Here is a 19,678-nt window from a genome sequence, read left to right on the forward strand (position 1 = left end):
GTGTTTTCTCTGTGATAAAACTAGACCATGTAGATACACTTTGAGCTCAACTATGATATTAATGTGTGTTTTTTTTATAACACTTGTCAGTGTTTGCGCATTGTGTTCTTATGAACAAGTCTTTTATGTGTGTACTTCTTACTTTGGACCTGGCGATGTCGCTGTGCAGGAGAGCAGACATCAACTGTGAGCCGAAGAAGACGGCAGCTGTGTTTGTTTCTTTCTTTCTCTGTCCCACAGACTCAGTTCTAGTCACATCTCTCCCGTTAGCAAACGCGGTGAGCTGGATGAGGAAATGACACTGCGACCAAAGAGCCTCTTCATGTTGCTTTGATTATGGTAAGAGACCGGATTATTCTAATGTATTTTGTGATTTTAGAATTCCCTCTCATTTTGCTAGACCAACATGTCTTGCATATGATTATATTATAGTAGAGAGTAGCAAAGTACTGAAACATCACAATACATAACAGAATTGCAGCAAATGTGTCATTCTCTGAAATTGTTAGATTGTTTCTTTTCACTGTTCATGTACTCCGTCCTCTGTCTTGCAGATGTTGGGGAGGGGCAGGCTCGTGCCCTGTGTGTGTTTGGGAGTCCTTGGCCTCCTGTGCTGGGTCTGGGTTTCCTTTGCCTCTTTAGCGGATGAACAGATGCCCTTAGGGGCCTGGGAGGCAGTGGACCATGCAGCCTTTCAGCCCCAGAGCGCTCTATCAGAGATGGAGTTTGCCTCCATCAGTTCATATCGAGGTCCAGGCAACAATGACCACCGCAGCAACAAGGAGCTGCCCATTCTGCTTTGGTGGAGCGGAGGATTGTTCCCACATTTCCCTGGAGACACTGAACGCATTGACTGTGCCAAGTCCTCATGCCTGGTGACAAGCAACCGCAAGGTATTCTGCTCTCCACACCAAAAGTTGTGCCTGAAATATTTTAATTCACTCTGTATGTATTCAGAGATTAATTATCTCTATTTTAATAGGTCCAGCTGTACAAAAGGACTGCATCTATTATCTTCTATGGCACAGACTTCCGTGCATATGAAGCACCACTCCCTCGACTCCAGCACCAAACCTGGGCCCTCTTCCACGAAGAGTCGCCCATGAATAATTACTTCCTCTCACATGGACCGGGAATCCGACTGTTTAATTATACTGCTACTTTTCGGAGGGAGTCTGATTACCCCCTGACCCTGCAATGGCTGCCCTCTCTGGACTACCTGCTCAGGCCCACATCTGTGCCTCTGGAGGAGAAGAACCGTTTGAGGAGAGAGGGCCTGGCCCCTGTGCTGTACATGCAGTCTCACTGCGATGTGCCTTCCAACAGAGACCGATATATCCAGGAGCTCATGAAGTACATTGAAGTAATACAAAAATGTATTGTTTATTTTATGTATATGCAATTAAATGCTCTCCAGTTTGCATTCTGTTATTTTTCTTCCATATCAGGTGGATTCCTATGGGAAATGCCTAAACAACAAACCCATGCCTGAACATCTAGAGGACACATCCACTGCCACTGGAGAGGATCCAAATTTCATGAGCTTTGTAGCACGGTACAAGTTTCATTTGGCACTGGAGAATGGCGTATGTCCAGACTACATGACTGAAAAGCTGTGGCGGCCTCTTCATCAAGGCTGTGTGCCCATATATCGGGGCTCTGCAGTGGTGGCAGACTGGATGCCGAACAAGCACTCCGTGATAATCATTGATGACTTCCCTTCACCAAAAGCACTTGCAGACTTTATCAAATATCTGGATGAGAATGATGAGGAATATGAAAAATATTTGCAATTTAAGAACCCAAAGAGTATAACCAATACTAAATTATTGGAGGCATTAGAGACCCGTGAATGGGGAGTTAATGACATGAGTAAACCAAACTATCTAAATGGATTTGAATGTTATGTCTGTGATCAGGAGAATGTGAGACTTGCAGCAGAAAAAGCATACAAAAAAGTCCAGAGTGGTGAACCACCACCACCTAAAATGGCAAATAACTCTCACATGGGGTGTCCACTCCCTCAGCCTGGGTATGGAGATGTTCAGGACCTGCCAGAAGATGACGGGTAAGCTTGACATAGAAACAGTTTTGCTCAGTGAAAGTCTATATAATTTTTATTTGAATAATATGGGTGGTACAATTACTTAAGTGTTCTAATTAAAATGCTTGCTAACCAAATGCTCCGTATAGTGATCCTTATCTGTTTGTGTATCTCTCCACAGATGGTTGCAAATATGGCCTCAGGATTACTGGCAGAGCCTGGACCAAGCCGAGGGGCTGGAGTCTCTGATAAGACATAACGAATCAGACCCTTCATTGCTGTGGAAGCACATCCAAAACATCGCTGTGAGCAGAGCCAGGAGACCCCACTGATGGTGGCTGAAATCTTGAGGAGCCACTGTCATTCAATTATTCAATTCACTGTCAGTTATTCCTCTATTTCAGTGACTGAAATGTGCCATAACCAGATAAACCACTTTATTAAGTGTTTATACTTTTTATAGCAAATACAATCGACTCTTATAAGCATGCTTTTTTAAGTTATTTTGAAATAATTAGTGGTCAGTTCAAAGTGAGATGGATATTATTATATTTCCATTAGTTTTTTTGTGCTGCCCATTTGCCTATTCTGTGCTTCGGTAAGCTTGCCTTTGAGGTACTGAAGGATGGTTACAATGCTGAAAACTATTTTTTACCAAGACAAGACAATACATTTGATATGAATTTGAAACAAAATGTACTGTGTTTTAAAGCAATAAGCATTTCATTTTGAGTGAAACTGGGCCCAAATAAACTGTTGTTTTTTTGTTACATATAAGTCTCAAATATCTAAAATAGGCATACATGCATATAATTTCTTCTGCTCTGTCACTGCAGTAATACACTATAGTTTATTCTCATGGGAGGCACATATTTTAGACTGGAAATACCCCATGATTTGTCCTCAATACCCAGGGAGCCTGTCTAGCTGTGTGAAGCACTGCATTTGTTTTTTTATACTCTGCAGGTGGCAAATACCCATGAGCCAAAAGCACACTCCAAATGTGCAAAGTGATTTAAAAGGAAATGCAAGTAAAATATTCAACAAAGGAATTAATTTAATAAAAATTCATTACTTGTTGAAAGTATTCCTCAGCTCATCCAAAAGGTCTTTAAGTAGCACTATGATGTGCTTTTTGAAAATGTTTTCTAATATGTATGACCATGGCTGGATTTGTAGATTTGATCATACATGCTCTCATAAATGCTGGTATGCCAGCTGTATTTGATGACCACCTCATATGACTTACTACCTTTGTAATCTTTCTGTATTTTTTTTTTTATATTTGGCAACCTACATTGAGGGCACGCATGCTGATGCCGTAAAACACTTGCAAACCTTATGCGCAGACCAGTGGCAAAATCACCTATAATGGTTCACCTTCACCAATTATGAGTGAGTAAATGAAAAAAGCTTTGAGAAGCTTATGAGTCAGTATAAACGTAAACTCATCTGTTTTTTTGTTTTGTTTAGTTTTTTGTTTTTTTTTACCAAATACAATTTGTATTAGAAAGAACAAGATTTATTAACAAAGCATTGAACAATAAACAATTTCATGAACAGAAAAATGACATTAAAATAGTAACCAGCTGTAATAAACCCCATGAATTTGTAATTATAATTGTATTGTATTGCATTGTAACATGCACTTTTAAAGACATATCCTTCATACTGTAGTTGACAGAGGCAGACATCTTTCCCCCGAAATGAAAAAAGAAAATAATCTCAGATTGACCTAACACAAGAAAAAACATTCATAGTCATATTGTTCGAAAAGGTCTCCTTGATCACCATCAACCACATCAAGTTTAGACTCATCTTAGTCCAAACTTTTTAAACGAACAATTGTTCCTTGTATACTAATGAACAAGAGAAAGGCCAGAGCATAAGAGGCCGCACAAGAGGCCATCTATAATCAGTCCAAAGCATTTCTGTAGCAAATCTCACAGTGGACTTTCCCTCCATGAAGGAACATCTTATGAAGAAGGTCTCCCATAGGTTTACTGCACATGCCACACTGAAATTATAAAAGGGTTACCATAGAAACTTAATTAACAAAAAACAAAGATGCTGTAGTTTTTCATTTTTGAAATTAAAAGTTAGGGAGATTCAAGGACACAATTAACAGAACAAGGAAGAAGAAAAACGCTTGAATTCTTGAAATAGAGAAAGATAATTAGTTTGAGTGCTTGTTGAAAAAGGTATCTTATACTTATAACTTTTTGTTTTCAAACCATTTAAAGATGTGAGACTGTATTCAGTAGATTTATATTATTTATGTCCAAGTTGTTTCATCAGTACTCAGTGGCAACAACCCTTTTCACATATGTGATTACTAATCTGCATGTCAACTCAACACTTTTATTTAAATAATGTTAAGGTTAGGTCTGTGGGGAGATGATCCATTCTACAGTAAGAATGCATGTTTTTATAAACACAACTGTAACATTATAAATGCATGATATACTGCCATACTGTGGAAGAGTCTAGGCAATTCTACATTTCCACAGAGACAAGCAAGTTGTGGAACCTTCATCAGAAAAGTTTATACTGTGTGATAAAAATTTACCTTGAAGCATTCAGGATGGCAGTTGATGTTCAGATGGTCAATGGTAATCTTGGAGTCATTGCCCACTTGCTCCCCACAGAATGTGCACTTGGATGACAGCGAGCCACTGGAGAGACACAGTGAGACAGGTTGGTTCAGCGATGCTCAGTTTACTGGAATAACCCTTGTGACCATATCTATCCTATTGTGGTTGTAGGTGTAAATAATCCTCTGAAGCCCCGACTGAGCCCTCTTAAAATCTGCCTTTGAAGAATTCTGTGTCTTGAACTGCTTATAAAAATATGGTTTAAATGTACAGAAAAAACTTGGGATTAGAGCTAAAGACTGGCTTATGTCGGTTTTCCGATTTGTGTGTTATTACCTCAAGTAAGTGGGGCTGCTGTACGAGTAACTGGTAGATGTTGACGTCAAATAATCAGACCTATAAAACAAAAATACAATTAGATATAACCATTATAAATATAAACACAATATGATGCTGTAGGTGATTAACAATTTATATTTTCAAACTGTATGAACAAGACCAATCTGTCTCAAAATGAGGCAAACATGTTCAAATCAAATATCAATTCTACTGATAACAACTTTAACGCTGATTTATAAACACACTGGACATAATGGAGAAGTTTTTGATGTTGTCATTGGCTGTTTTGGTTCTCAAGATGATTGTCCAATAAGAAATCAGTATGAGCCTCACACTTGAGGTTCCAGATCCAATGACAAGAACACTTGGTTTAAATAAAAAATGGCCTCTGATTTGATGTGGAGGTTCTGAGCTTTCACATGAGTCACCTTTCATCAATATCCACAATAAGCAAGTGGCAAACCAGGTTTACTTGTGAGTTGTAGTATCTTACCTTTTTCAAACTGGAAAAAGCACAGACTACATAACCTACCTTTGAGAAGTTAGTTAAACAAATTACCTGTCAGTATCTCTGGCATTCAGTAGGGACAGTTCAGATGTGTTGACATACTCCTTAACATAAACAAATGGCCTAAAGAAAATAAATATATGGATTAAGTATGTCCTAATAATACTAAGAATAATAATACCTTTCATTTATATAACTTTTCACAATAACACACAGAACACAGTCGTGCATACACACATAAGAACACATATATGGGAGTGGTTGTGTGGGATTAAAGACCAGATTAAACAGGAATGTATAGAGATGTGATTTGAAGTGATCAGTGGTTTCCACAGTTTGTTTGTGTGTCAGGAGTGCTCCAGAGTGTATGGGTTTGGACATAGAAGGCTCTGTCTCCCATGGTCAGCATGTTAGATGGTCATAATTATGTGGTTGATCCTTGCTATAGATTACTTACTTTTTGATTTCTGCTTCTGGCTCTATCAAAGTGCTGAGGGCAGAAAACAGCTGCGTTAGTTTTTTGCTCACTGCGATGTCAGTAAAATGATTAGTGATAGTAAAACAGGCCTATATCTGTCAAGCAGGAGATAATCATTCTGTGCAAGCTCTTGGTAATGACGCAGTGTTTAATGGCCTGTGCTTTGACAAAGGGACATCTCTAATGCACATCATTAATTTGACATCTGGAAACTGATAATTATAGGCAGGAAAATGAGGGTAAAGTGAAAGACAATGGGATAGTAGATCTTGTCATTTAACATGGTATGAATTTAAATAGGCGAACAATTTGCAGGTAAGTTTATCTCCACCAGGCAGCTGCATTCCCACAGGATTTGGCCTAAATCTCTCATTGTATAACTAACACAATCCTCAAAGGAAAAGAAAATTTTTGAAAAGGCAAAATAGTACAAAATAATGAATACACTTTGGACTGGATTCAATTGTGTAACACATTCACCCTACATAGAGAAAACAGGTAAGTAGGATAGGTTAACAGGTGGTTCTGTGTAAAAAAAATAAATAAAAATAAACATAAAAGCCGAGTAGTACTCACATTACAATATTTCTTTTTACATTTTAGGGTTTTAGGTGTGCTGACTATTATTTTTCATAACAAAAAACTAGAATATGTCTTCTGATAATGTATTTTTTATACTATACAGTACTAATAATAATCGAGTAGATGGGAAACACTAACATTTTAGAGCAGAATTTTGATCATCTTTTCACCTATACCAAATAAAATAGCAGAATTATCCTAGCATGAACTTGGGTCTCGGCACTGTCAAAATGATAAACTTACCGATCCATGCTAGGCTCCGGCTCACTGTGTGTCTCCCTGGAAAGTAAAAAAAAAAAAAAAAAAACAGTATTAAACCTAAAACCTTGGGCTGCTGGAGTCAATAGTGAAGGCAACACATGAGCAGAAAAGTGTGCAGTTTTTATAAGTGAATGACGCTGATCTCTGACTCACTTCTCCTCAGGGGTCAGCTTTATTGACCAGGTGCAGTCTGGAGTCTATTATGCTGCTGCAGTGTGCAATACTAAAACTCTCCTACATATATTGTGCTGTTCATACAAAACTAGCCAGATTTGTAGTCTGAAATATTTGGTTTTACTTACCTAATAGTGGTGACCGTGGTTATGATTTGTGTCTCTGTATCTCTGTAATATTAACAGGATGATTAGAAAAAGAAAAATATAACTAACTTGACTATTAACAAACTAGTGCAAATACTTTATCAAGATGTGATAGAACTAGTATAAAAGAGTACTTAAAGCATACACTTTATTCATTAAAAGATCAAGTATTAGATTGGTTGTAGATTAGCACTGCTCTAAAAAAGACACACTATATTCATTCATAACAGAACAGATTAAATATGAAGTTTAACCATGCAAGATAGGACAGGTTTTATTGTATGTATGATTTACGATATATATCGAATTCTAAAATTGTCTGGGCAGACAGTGTGTTTTTACACATTATAAGAAAGGTTCATGGATATTTACATGGCATAGTCCTCTTCCTCATCTTCTTCCTCGTTGCTGATACTATACACAGTCGGTGACGTCCACTTGTCCCATGGGGAGTCATTTTCGCTCGACCTTCGGGAGAAACAAAAACATATTGTTGCACCAGTAGACAACAATTGTACTCTTTATTGTTAGATATATCTACAAAGGGGGGATCTGTTTACTGTGGTTGTCTCTACTCTATCTGACCCATTTCTATCAGCACCAGTGCACAATGTTTTCCAGCTCAGCGACTTAAGAGCTTTGAAAAGTCACTCATAGTGAAAGAGAAGGGGAGTTATGAGAATAAATGGGCCAGCTATGTATCCAAAGCTTTCAATATAAAGCATACTTCCTCTCGAACATGATCACTGTCTGCTGGTCTCCATCTTGGCCCTCCTCTGCTTCTGCCGCCTCTTGGCTAAGAGAAGACATTGAAAGGCTTTTAGAGGGTAATGGACACGGGTGGCGAGATAAAGATGAATGAAACATGACTTTGTGTTGGCAGTATAATAGTAGTGTAAGTGTGTCATCACCTCTCTTCTGTGCTCTCTGGCTCCTCTGGTTCCCATGTGCGTGCCCACGAACGATGAGTGCTCAGGCTGAGGAGGTGAAGTGGACACAGACAAGTTATGGCACAAACGACATGAGACAGTTCTTGTATGTTCATAATGGGCATAAGTGTCTATGAAAGAAGAATTATAGTGCTGCTGACTCAAGTCAACTCAAGTTTTCTTTGATGTCAAGAATCATATTGCTGAAAGTAATGTTGTAAGATAAGATAAAAGAAATGTACTTGAGTATAGAGCAGTAATGTTGTTATTCACAAAAAGGTACACATAGACATGGAAAAATTATATAATCAGAGCAGTTAAGGCCAAAATATAAAATATAAAAATATTCAAGTTTTCCTTTCCATAGTAGTTTAGACAATTGTGCATTTAATAATGTAACCCACGTTACATTTGGATACCTTGATGTTGCCTCTGTGTTGAATGGGATGACGTCATCTGAGAGGGAATCCAGGACATTACCACTCATACTGATGAATACAAAAAGATACAAATTATAGCAAGTAGTCATTTTAGAAAATTCTCAGCTCCTGAAGGACATTTCTATCCTGGCATATAATACTTCTTAATACCACTATATATTAATAACACCTAAAGAAAAACCTACTTTGTTTCTGCAGTGGGCTGTTTGGTCTTGACAGATGTGTCTGATGCACTGAAAAAGAGGAGAAATTGAATATAATGATTAAATCAGTATGCAAATTGCATGTGGGTCTGGGGTTGTGCTTGTTCATTATAAATAATAATTATTTAACAAGCTTCAACACAAATGAGAGGTAGCAACAAGGCTTTATGTACACATGTAGTAGTATCAAGGTTCAAGCAAAGTTACGAGAGAGTAATGGTGCTTTTACGCTACCAGTGCTGTTACCTGTTGATGGAAACGTCTGCCAGAGGTTGGAGCAGGTCAGAGGAGCTGCAACAGAGAAAAGTGGTTCATAATCAGAAAGTGCTGCATTATGCATGACGAGATGCTATCTGGCTGGAAAACAGTCACAGCTCAGAACCAATATGATTACCTGTTAGAGGATGTGGTCCCGATCGGATATGGATCAAACGGATCAGTCGAGCTGAAAAACAATTTCACACTGATTTCACTCTCGATTGTCAGCAGGGCCCATCTTGTGTCAGAGGAATTCTGATCACAATGACTCATAATGGAAAGATTTATTGCACTCTGAATAGTAAACAAACGGGGCCAAAGTAAATCAAAATTAGAGATGTAATTGACAAATTGAAATACAAGTTGTCTTCTCAGTGGCAACACTTTTCACTTCACCTGAAATAAACTCTGATTGGGCAGTGCTTATTAAATTGATTAGATCATACATTTTATCAATTTTTACATAACACACGTAAGACAATCCTGCAGACAAATATAATAAACTAAAACTTAAAAATAAACTTTCTGTGGAGCAACTAGCAGTGAAACAGATTATGCTTAATTTCAGTCTAAAATTAACAAGTGAACTCCTACTGAGGGTTATAATGAAAAGTGTGTAGTTGGCTCGTAATAGTATTGAATGACTGGGGACTGGGGTGTGACGTTGCTGTGTAATTAAGTACCTGGATTCAGTCACTGTGGTAATCACATGTGAACTCAGGGGATCTGCTCTTTCCTCTTCACTGCACAGCGATGGAGACATGGAAAAAAGAAGGCGGAAGAATGGCATGATAAAAGGAGAAAGGAGGAGGAGCAAAGGTTAGCGTGGTTTGCCTCATACAGAATTTACAATGGCAGAAAGGTCTTTTTGACAACCCAACATAGCATGGATCAGACTGTCCCCTTACCCTTCATCAGTAATGATCACAGTTTTGGTAGTTATTGTGACTGTTTCTGTGACGCTTGGAAGACCGAAAGGGAGAGAGAAAGAGAGAAAGAGAAAGACTTTTTAAAAATCATCACAAGACAAATTTGGATACAATGCGTTCCTTGGTGGTGCATTGACAGATAATTGTTTACGAAGGGCTTGTTATTTAGTCACCTTTGTGATTTTGTCACTGGCTGTGTCTCCTCCACTGGCTGTGTTCTGAGGCTGGGAAAGACAAAAGAAAGCCAATACTAATCAAAACACTGAATAAAGTGCAGATAAGATGTTTGAAAGCATTGAATGAGGGATCAGACTTTCATGTAGCGAAGCTTTATTGGAGGACATTATCCCAGGGACACCATGTGATTAGAATTAGTCACTCTCACCTATGCACTTCTGTGACTACAATGTCCTCATTTGACAGCAGGTCGACAATGCTGCTGCTAGGTTTGACAGGTGCTGGCTTCTCACTACAAAGACACAGTTATAAACCCATACTTTCTATCCTGGCAGTCAGTCAGTCCATCTTATAAAGGTAAGTAAAGGTTGCTTGCTTAGAGGAGTATTGATTTTTCAACTTATGAAATAATAATACTTATACACAGTGTTTGGATGTCGGTGGGAAATACTTGTTCCTATACTATACCTTTCTACAGGGCTAAGCAGATCTTGACTCCAAGGTCCTGAACTGGGAGGGACAAGGGAAACCAACTCTGTGCTAGTAAAAAAAAAAAAAAAAAAAAGTGAATTTATTTATTGGACATTTCTAAAGACAGCAGTCCAACAGTGCCACCTAGTGTTCATATCTTGACAGGCCATCTTGAGAGGGATATACTGTGTCATACAAACCTGTCGTTGAGACCCAGCAAATCATCAGTTAGTGGTTCCACATTACTGACTGTAGGAGTTGACTTAGGCTCAACGCTGCAAGAAAGAGCAGCAATTTTCAGTTGTTTTGACATATATAGTACATATTTACACACAATATCTTCACAATATAAGTTCATTGTGAGTGGTTAGAGGTCTAATAAGGTAAACACATGGAATGCCTGGTACGTACACAAACTACTCTGACATGAATGAGGAAGCTTGTTCCTTGAGTGAACATACAGGCTTTTCTTCTTTAAATATGTACTATGAGACTTTTCTCCTTGTCTCCTTGTCTCCATGGAGATGTTATAGCATTTCCTGGAATTATCCACTGTAATTTAACAAATTTAGCATGGATTTTATATTTGTGAACTGAACCTCTCCATGGAGAATTCAGGCAAATCACACATCTTTCATGGGGACAAGCAGGTGGCACACTGCCCATCATAAAAGTTGCATAGTGCAACAAAAAGGCTGGTTAGAAATACATAGCTCTGAAAACCTAAGATGAAATATTATATTAACTCTTTATTCCCAGTTCACAAAAGTACAAAATTGGTAAAATGAACTTAGTTGTTCAAGACAAAGTGGTTTAAAACAAGACATTATACATATTTGGAATTTGCTGAACAGACATCTGGATAATGTCTAAATCCCAGTTACCTTATGGTGACTTTGGTTCAACTTCAGTTTAAGACATACATTTATGTGTTGAGAGTTGAGACTCACCTTATTTGTAGACCTTTTTTCTCTGGTTCTGTCTTCACAATCTCCTCTGTCGTTACTACAATGGAGTCCACTGTTACAGTGTGTGGTGGCGGGGTGGCAGGTGGAGAGGGTGGAGCTGGTTCTACTACAAGTGATACAGGCTGCTTGACTTCACCTGAGTCATCAGCTTTGACGTATGTGGCTTGGACCAGATCAGGAATAAGTTCTGGCAAAGGAGTGGCTACTTTTGTGCATCCTGGTACCATATTTTCAAATGGGTCTTTTTCTGGGGCTTTCTCCTCTACTTTTACTTCTTCTGTCTTAATTTCCTCTGTTATCTCAATTTTTGTTGAACTTGTGTTGACTCTGCAAAGTATGCCAGCAATGAGTGGTATGTGATTAAATCGTACAGTCATTAAATAAATTAATGAAAAAGAAGGATTAGTCTCACAATGTTTGAGCCTTGGGCAGAGGAGTAACACTTGTGGTGGTGGAGGGAGACGCATTGCTTTCTTCATCATCTATAATATCAACCCTGAATTGACAAACAATACAAACAACAATACAAAACGTTAGATTCTGTGTAAGAGACAACAGCAAACAAGCTAGAATAAGATGGTTTAGACACATAAAGTGGAGCAGAGTTTAGGGCTGAGGTAGAGTCATATAACAGGAAATGTAAAAATAAATATGAAATTATTTGGTCAGAGAGAGGACGATGAGGATGATCTTAGGTTGAGGAGAAAATACTAATGTCTACCTTTGAGCCACAAATGATGAAGTGCTGTTAACCAGTAGGTCTGGGGTTTTGTCTTTAGATCTAAATGGAAATAGACAAATCATTTATGTCAGTTTGGTATAATGAATGAACTAATCCAGAATTATGTTTAAATGTACATACTCGTATATCTTTGCTGCAGATAGTACATAAGAACGCTGTCTTGCTGCAGATTTGTTCAACACACTACTGGCTGCCTCCGTTCTGCAAAATAGGGCATTTTATATGTTCAACACCTTTTCTTTTTCTAAATCACCCATTGTCCACCTACAAAGAAAATCTGGAGACAAACAGCCTTAACACCCAACCAGTAACCACCAACAATACATGTTACACAGTGAACCTTTCTTCTATTTACAAATGTATATTTCTTAATATAACATTAGTGAGATGTCCTGTGCCAGAGATTATTCACAGGTCATGATTAAAAATGGCCCATAATCCTAGTTTAAATAGTATTGAAAATGCCATATAAACATTGATCCAACACCAACAAACAAAATGAATCTTGAGAAAAACATTTCAGCTTTAGTGTTCTTACCGTTTCTCCAGCTCCTCCGTGCTGAGCTGGCCCTCCTGGTTCTCTGCGGTTTTCTTCACAGTGTACGGGGCTCTAAGGGACAAAAACACACTTTATCAAAATACAGCCTTTGTGCCAACTGTGAACTGAGGATTTGAGTACTCACATTTTTTTGTAGGTCTCAGATGTTTTTTTGGTAAATTGAGTTGTTCCACTGCAAATAAACAAACACAAAATTCCTTATGAGGAGATGTGTAATACCCAATATGTTAGACTATATAACTTTTAACACATACCTGTAGCCATTGGATGCTGTTGGTGGTTTCTCTGTTTTAGTAAATACACCCCTATATACAAAACAAATAATGAATAGCAATACCTTATGTAGCTCAACCAATACACCTACATCTTTTTTATTTCCTGCATATTATATATATATATATACATATATATAAGCTATGAAAAGAAATGTGTTACCTGATCAGAAATCCAGATGTGGGTGATCTGGTTCAGAAACATGTTTTCTTAGAAGTATGTAATATAATGAGGTTACTAAGTACTTGTGTGAGTATCCCATGAAGGGCATAGTTTACCGTTCAGTGCTGGTAGGGCGGGGTGATGGAGAGGATTGGATTGGTGAAGACACTGGACTTGATTCAACGTTGGCTCCATTCAAGCGGCTGGCTCTGACTTCTGCAATCCTGTTAATGGGTCAAAAATGTATTAACTTTTATGAATTGGCAACAGGCTCAAGTCTGGGGCTAATCATAATCAGTCATAAGCAGACCTTATTGGAAGAGCTTAAAGTTAAAGTTAAAATTATTTATTTGACAGCCTTAGCACTGACATCTTTTTTGATACCCAATTATGCCTGATGCCAAATGGACAAACGTTTCGAAAAAGTGTGGTTAAAGAAATGCATCACTATACTAACATGGAGATAGATGCACTAGTATGATATACCATGATCTGAGGTAGGATACAGAAGATATTGAACATGGACCACTCTCTATATTCTTTTGAACATTATTAAGATGCCTCAGAGCACAAGACAGGCAAATTCTTAATTAACCAGAATAGATCATTATGCAATGGATAGCAAAAGTTTGACTTTAAGACGATTTCAGCTTTACTTCATCATTATAGACCACCACATAATTCTTGCTTTTACTGATATGTAAGGCACCATTTGCTCTTACCAGGGTTTATCTTCTTGTGTTTCAGGCTGGGTATCAGAGTGGCGCTGTAACCAGCTGTTATCCCCTCTCAATTTGGTCCGGACTTTAGTAGTTTTAAATACAGCAGCTTTGTCCCCATCTAAGACAAAACCACACGCGTCTATTGTTCAAATACAGTACATTTGACCAATAATCAGTTCAGATGTGTGATGTTGGTGCTTACCATTTGACATGGTTCTTCTTTTGTCTGAAAAAGTCCTGAAATTAAATAAAAATTAAAGGTGACAAAAAATATAAAAAATGTTGTTGGTTACGTGAAGTGTGATAGCTTATTCCCACACTATGCTCTCCACCAATAAAAATGTGCACAGAAAGGAATGCTTCCATCTCACACTTGAGACATGCTGTTTATCCTGTACTACCACTTTCCAAAAAACATCACATTTACCTTACATGAAAAGCCACACGGATCCTCCAGATTGTCTTAATATGAGTTAAATTAGGAATAAATTATATGTGTGAACAACTGCATTAAACCCCTCCAAATGAGCAAAGAAATCAACTTGTGCTCACTGGAAAACCTGTCCTTAGGGAACACTTAATATAAGAAATATTAATGAATTGAGCCTTCTTTTATCTTGGCACAGGCACTGGCTTCAAGCAAATGCAAACTTGTGCAACAGCCAAACTCAAAATGCAAATGTAACTGATTTTTTTATTCCTTGGGCACAGTGAATCACATTGAGCAAGTATTTTTAAGAATGCTGAATCGAATATGTGCTTAAACAAATACACCTAGGGCTCAGAGGACATATTTGCCCATGTCTTAGGACATCATAGATAAATGATTAATGAAAAGCAGTGCCAAAGTTAAAACACGACAGTCAACTGTACAATCATTGTGGAGAAACGCCCACAGAAGTGCAAACATGAAGATATATTCAAGGTTTACATATGATGATTGATCACTTTTCCTGCTTTACATTTATGCATAAAATCTACTTAGTTTTTGGTACATACCCAAATAAGAGTTGCTATCCAGATGGTGTGTGCTTGGTCAGCCCTGTGGCAGGACTCCTATGAGCGTGAAATCAAACAGTGTGGTTGACAGGTGCCTTGGTCCCTGCAATAGTGAGCAGGTACGGGCGTAACAAGCTAAACAAGTCCAGAGGCGAGATGTGGGGTGGAGCAAGCTGCGTTTACCTATGTATGTGTGTGCAACTGATTCTTCTGTATGCGTAATAGATGTTGCTAAGAAGACAGTTTTTTGTTTACTACATCTGAGCTGTGTTAGCAATGAGCAATACCTGACACACAAGGAAGACAATTATTAGATAGAAGAGTCGAGTAGTGGACGGGGGATTGCGAATGGAAAGCAGGCACACAGCATGGGTTATGTACAAATTAAGTGGCACATAGCAACGTCTCCACTGGGAATGTTGTGCTACCGCCCTGCTGAGAATGAAAACAGAGAGAAGGAGCAGCAGCATCATCAAGATGCGATCAAAGAAAACATAAACTAAGGGGAGGAATGCCACAAACATGAAACCAGCCGTTGTCTGTTTCAAATGAGAATGCTTGTGATTCTAAAGAAAGTTTAGGTCAACAAGTTGATGTCTATAATAACTAGCAATAATTATTGCGTTATGACAAAGGAAAAGGTGAAATGCCATAATACTGCACCTGTATTCTATGTAAACATATTTGAGTGTTGACAGAAATATGTGTAATAATAACAGTGTTCTTTCTTCTAATAATACTGTTACTAAAGATGTATTTAAGTAGAGATTTTTGAGCATGGAGGTGGGTACAGTAGCCAAAAATGTAGAGGTACAAAGTAGTGGTCTATTCCAGCATTTAATATTTGCAAAAAATGCAAAAATACAATGTTTTGTATGTAATAGAGAAGACCAAAATGAGAAAAAATAATAATAATTTACAGCTATTCTGATTTAAATGTATTGATACTCAAAATACATTTTGTATATACAAATTAAGTGTAAAATAAAATCAGAAATATATAGTAAGTTTTATTACATTTTCTATTTCTAGCAGTACTATATTATACTAGTACTGATTCTGTAACATTGTGTTTTCTCAAGATTTTTCAACTACAGTGTACAAAACTACTTGAGTATCCAGTTACTTTCCACGTCTGACATCAGCTTACCGCTTGAGCAAAGACAAATGAACACATGCTGGGCACATATTTTGTGCCCTTTATAAATCTGAAAGGGTGTGAAAAGATTTCACAATATCTGTCCGAGACAGAGGAGATGAAAGAGGAAATGTGTGAGTGAGAGCCAAAGTTTCACTCTGGTGAGTACACAATGCATGCGTGAACGCAGCTTACTTTTATCTGTTTAGTCCCTCGTTCCCTGCACCAAAAACCAGTCCGACAGCTCGCCCTGTGTCTGACTATAGCAGTGAATCATTTAGAGACAGCAGAATTAAAGGGAATGTTAAATATCTGAACTTCACCCCCACCTTCTTGTCACCACACTGATACTGGGAATTACGTTTCACCTTAAAGAGCAAGAAAGAAAACAATTAAATGACTTAAATGCAGTATAGACAGTATAGAATAGAGTATAGAATGTTCTAAATACAACACAGTGTACAATATAGAAATACTTGGTGTTAACTCACTGGTGACAGCAGAAAGGGCAAATGGAATGTGTTTTGATTGCCCCTCCCATGTTGTATCGACTGACAGCTTTATTAAAACATTCAGAACACTTGGCTCAACACAAGCGAAACCATCTTGAAATGGCTGCATGAAATGTCTTCTACTTGTATTGTAGTTTTGCTTCAGTACCCAGTCCAATTATTTGTAATCTTGACAAAACAAATGTCTTTATTGTCATTAAAGCATCTTTGAGTATCCTGAACATTTAAATCTGTTAATAATAATAATAATGCTATTATTGTTATGATAATAATAATAATAACAATAATAACAATAATAATAATAATAATAATAATCGAATAATTATTATTATTATTATTATTACTACTACTACTACTACTACTACTACTACTACTACTACACTATCAATAAAAATTTTATAATTATTTAACTAAAAATGAACTCTTCGGGCGGTGGTAGTGTAGCACACAGGTAATGAATTACTGTTATATTTCTAATGTAGAATTCTTCATGGGTACCTGCTTCAGACACACTATTGCAGGTTAACAATTAGTGGGCAGTTTTAGATCCATAGTTTTAATACAAAATCATAGCACTCTGTTGCCACCAAGTGGTAAAAATGTGCAAATATGTCCTAGAAACATTATCAGCAGCATTTAAAATGTCCCATCTCATTGTATTGTTGTGTCTAAAATGTACAATTGTAAAAGCATCACTTATTTTTTTTCAGTCACGCTCCTTGTCTGAGGTGAGGATAACTCTCCACAGTGCGTTTTATTCCTTCTTTCAAACTGATGACTGGGGAGTAGCCCATATCTTCTTTGGCCCGTTCACAGCTGTAGTAATGATGTGTTCCAGCAAGAGCCACTCTCATTGGTGTAAAAGTGGATTTAATGGAGATTAGAGGACTAAGGAGCAGAGCCACCATCCATAGCAGAAGAGCTAGCCCATAAACAAACAGGTACGGGAGGTGGTAGCGAGGAGCGGGATATCCCAGACCCACCAGGATCTCAGACATAAAGTCCCAAAAGCGAATGGGTTCATCGTTGGTGATGTGATAAGCCTAAAAACAGAAACAGTCAAACATACTGCTCTGGACATAAAGTTCTTCAATGTCCAGTAATATGATTAAATGTTCATCATATACTGGCTAACCTTTCCACAAATTGGAGAGTCTGCCTTGAGGTGCTCAGCTGCTAGGACGTGCCCATGGACAACATTCTCTACAAAAGTGAAGTCCACTAGATTGGTCCCATCACTGCAGGAAAACAAAATACAAATGTAATGCCTCATTCTAATTACACAATGTTAGAGTAAATATTTTACTTCTATAACTTACCCAATAATAAATTTCATTTTCCCTCTGCGGGCAGTGTCTACTAATATAGGAACCAACTGAGGGTCTCGTGGGCCAAAGATACCGTGAGGTCGAATGGCAACTGTCAGAAAACCACTTTCTCTGTCACATGCTTCAAGAACTAACTGCAAAGATTTAATAAATGATTTAGGAATGTATGTAAAACTGTCAAAACATTGTACATGTATGTATATAAAAACTAGAAAAGCACTCAGAGAGCGCAGACCTCCGCCAAGGACTACAGTCCCCCTCATATTAATTGTGTTTTCCATAAATATTTGTCTCGTATCTTTCAATTTGGAATATGAAAGAGGATCCCATTGTCCATCCCTGAGTCAAATTTCATGGGGTTTGGTAAATAATTAACCGAGATATTGAGAAACAAAATTTTTGGCCCCATTTACCACAATGTTATCTAAAATTTCAAAGTGATCCAGAATCCAGGATTTCTTCCGGATCACCCCCAAAATGAAATCAGTTCTTCCTTTTCACATTTCCAACAAATCCTGAAAATTTCATCAAAATCGGTCCATAACTTTTTGAGTTATGTTGCTAACAGACAAACAAACAAACAAACAAACAGACAAACGCCGGCAAAAACATAACCTCCTTGGCGGAGGTAATAATAGAGTTGGGTAAAATATTGAAATGCAGATTTTGTCAATATCACCTAACCCCTTTCAAAACCATGAATGTGAGAAAACTGACCTTCTCTTGCATGATCTTGGTCTGTGTGTAGTAGTCAATAGGCTTCTTGGCATAGGGCAGACTCTCTTTTCCATTCTTTATATCTTTACCTTCAAACACCACACTGGCACTACTTGTCAAAACCATTTTCTACAGGAAAACGGTAAAGCTTACAATTAATAACCAAACTATGTCTCATCTCATAATCTAGCCTCACCTGAACCCCAGCTTCTTTACAGGCCTGAATGACGGTGCATGTGCCCTGAATGTTGACCCTCTCAAACAGCTCAAGATTGTCACTGGCAGGTGCAGGAGATGCACAGTGAAAAACCAAGGATATATCCTTTAAAGCTGAGAGCAGAGCCTTGAATGAAAACCAAACATGACAGGTTATGAATAATTCACAAAAAAAGCTTTGCCTAGTGTTTTGTGTTTTTCAGTGAACATCAGATTTAACACTTCAGTCATATTATTACGTGAAATGTTCTTTGGTAACACTCACTTGTTTGTCACAAAGGTCTCCCTGGTGAAAGGTAACATTGGGCAATTCATAGTTTTGGTGGATATCAAATACAGAGACTGCATATCCTCGATCCAACAGTTTCTCCACCAAGTGTCTGCCCAGGAAACCAGATCCTCCAATGACCAGGCACCTCTTATTACTCTGTATGCAATATAAAACATTGGCTTGGTAGTCAACATTACCACAAAATAATGCAAGCTATACGTCTTTTTACAAAAGGAGAAAGTGATTTACTGGTGTTCTTTGGTTTATTGCTGTTCTATTCCCATACTTTGAGGTTGCAAGTTAGTACGAATTTGTAACAAGTAGTATTACGGGTAGATGAAGGCTTATCTTCAGAAATAAGTGTACAACTCACCGGTCGAACACGTGTGGTCATTATGAGAAAGTGGCCGCAGGCGACTCAATTAACTTTCTAAATATGACAACAAGAGAGCAAAGCCTGCAAGTTGCAATTCAGAAAGTGTACAAAATTCCTGCTGGACTGCCTAAATGAGCAGACCGAGGAGAGCTCCATGATTGG

The 19,678-nt window shown here is 37.9% G+C and overlaps 3 protein-coding genes across 4 annotated transcripts; 1 reads left to right on the forward strand and 2 right to left on the reverse strand.

Annotated features, from left to right (window-relative positions):
* The first annotated feature begins 178 nt into the window (after positions 1–178).
* fut11 (fucosyltransferase 11 (alpha (1,3) fucosyltransferase)) lies at positions 179–3,659 on the forward strand. Its single transcript, XM_020928358.2, has 6 exons — positions 179–339; positions 555–893; positions 983–1,363; positions 1,449–2,068; positions 2,226–3,439; positions 3,555–3,659. Exons 1-5 carry the CDS (start codon positions 337–339, stop codon positions 2,374–2,376), a joined length of 1,494 nt encoding a protein of 497 aa, XP_020784017.2. The 5' UTR covers positions 179–336; the 3' UTR covers positions 2,377–3,439; positions 3,555–3,659.
* znf185 (zinc finger protein 185 with LIM domain) lies at positions 3,545–15,959 on the reverse strand. 2 transcript variants are annotated; one of them, XM_020928436.2, is made up of 32 exons: positions 14,959–15,959; positions 14,162–14,196; positions 13,960–14,077; positions 13,354–13,461; positions 13,238–13,264; positions 13,057–13,107; positions 12,927–12,974; positions 12,782–12,853; positions 12,364–12,444; positions 12,223–12,282; positions 11,914–11,997; positions 11,484–11,828; positions 10,734–10,808; positions 10,531–10,602; positions 10,271–10,354; positions 10,059–10,109; positions 9,865–9,918; positions 9,640–9,699; positions 9,093–9,143; positions 8,945–8,989; positions 8,681–8,728; positions 8,475–8,543; positions 8,038–8,103; positions 7,854–7,922; positions 7,499–7,594; positions 7,109–7,150; positions 6,789–6,824; positions 5,943–5,975; positions 5,537–5,608; positions 4,975–5,034; positions 4,614–4,719; positions 3,545–4,061 (listed from the first exon to the last, which is right to left on the reverse strand). In XM_020928436.2, exons 2-32 carry the CDS (start codon positions 14,169–14,171, stop codon positions 3,960–3,962), a joined length of 2,295 nt encoding a protein of 764 aa, XP_020784095.1. In that variant the 5' UTR covers positions 14,172–14,196; positions 14,959–15,959; the 3' UTR covers positions 3,545–3,959. The 2 variants fall into 2 exon arrangements, with proteins under 2 accessions (XP_020784095.1, XP_055015076.1); XM_055159101.1 differs by lacking the exon at positions 10,271–10,354 and having other exon boundaries at positions 14,959–15,861.
* Positions 15,960–17,148: 1,189 nt separating this feature from the next.
* On the reverse strand, positions 17,149–19,667 carry nsdhl (NAD(P) dependent steroid dehydrogenase-like). The gene is made up of 7 exons (XM_020928589.2): positions 19,514–19,667; positions 19,135–19,296; positions 18,850–18,996; positions 18,654–18,782; positions 17,928–18,070; positions 17,744–17,846; positions 17,149–17,651 (listed from the first exon to the last, which is right to left on the reverse strand). Exons 1-7 carry the CDS (start codon positions 19,532–19,534, stop codon positions 17,319–17,321), a joined length of 1,038 nt encoding a protein of 345 aa, XP_020784248.2. The 5' UTR covers positions 19,535–19,667; the 3' UTR covers positions 17,149–17,318.
* Positions 19,668–19,678: the final 11 nt, after the last annotated feature.

The sequence above is a fragment of the Boleophthalmus pectinirostris genome, unplaced genomic scaffold (genome assembly GCF_026225935.1).
Source record: "Boleophthalmus pectinirostris isolate CB_2022bp ecotype Guang Dong unplaced genomic scaffold, ASM2622593v1 HiC_scaffold_23, whole genome shotgun sequence".
NCBI lineage: Eukaryota > Metazoa > Chordata > Actinopteri > Gobiiformes > Gobiidae > Boleophthalmus > Boleophthalmus pectinirostris.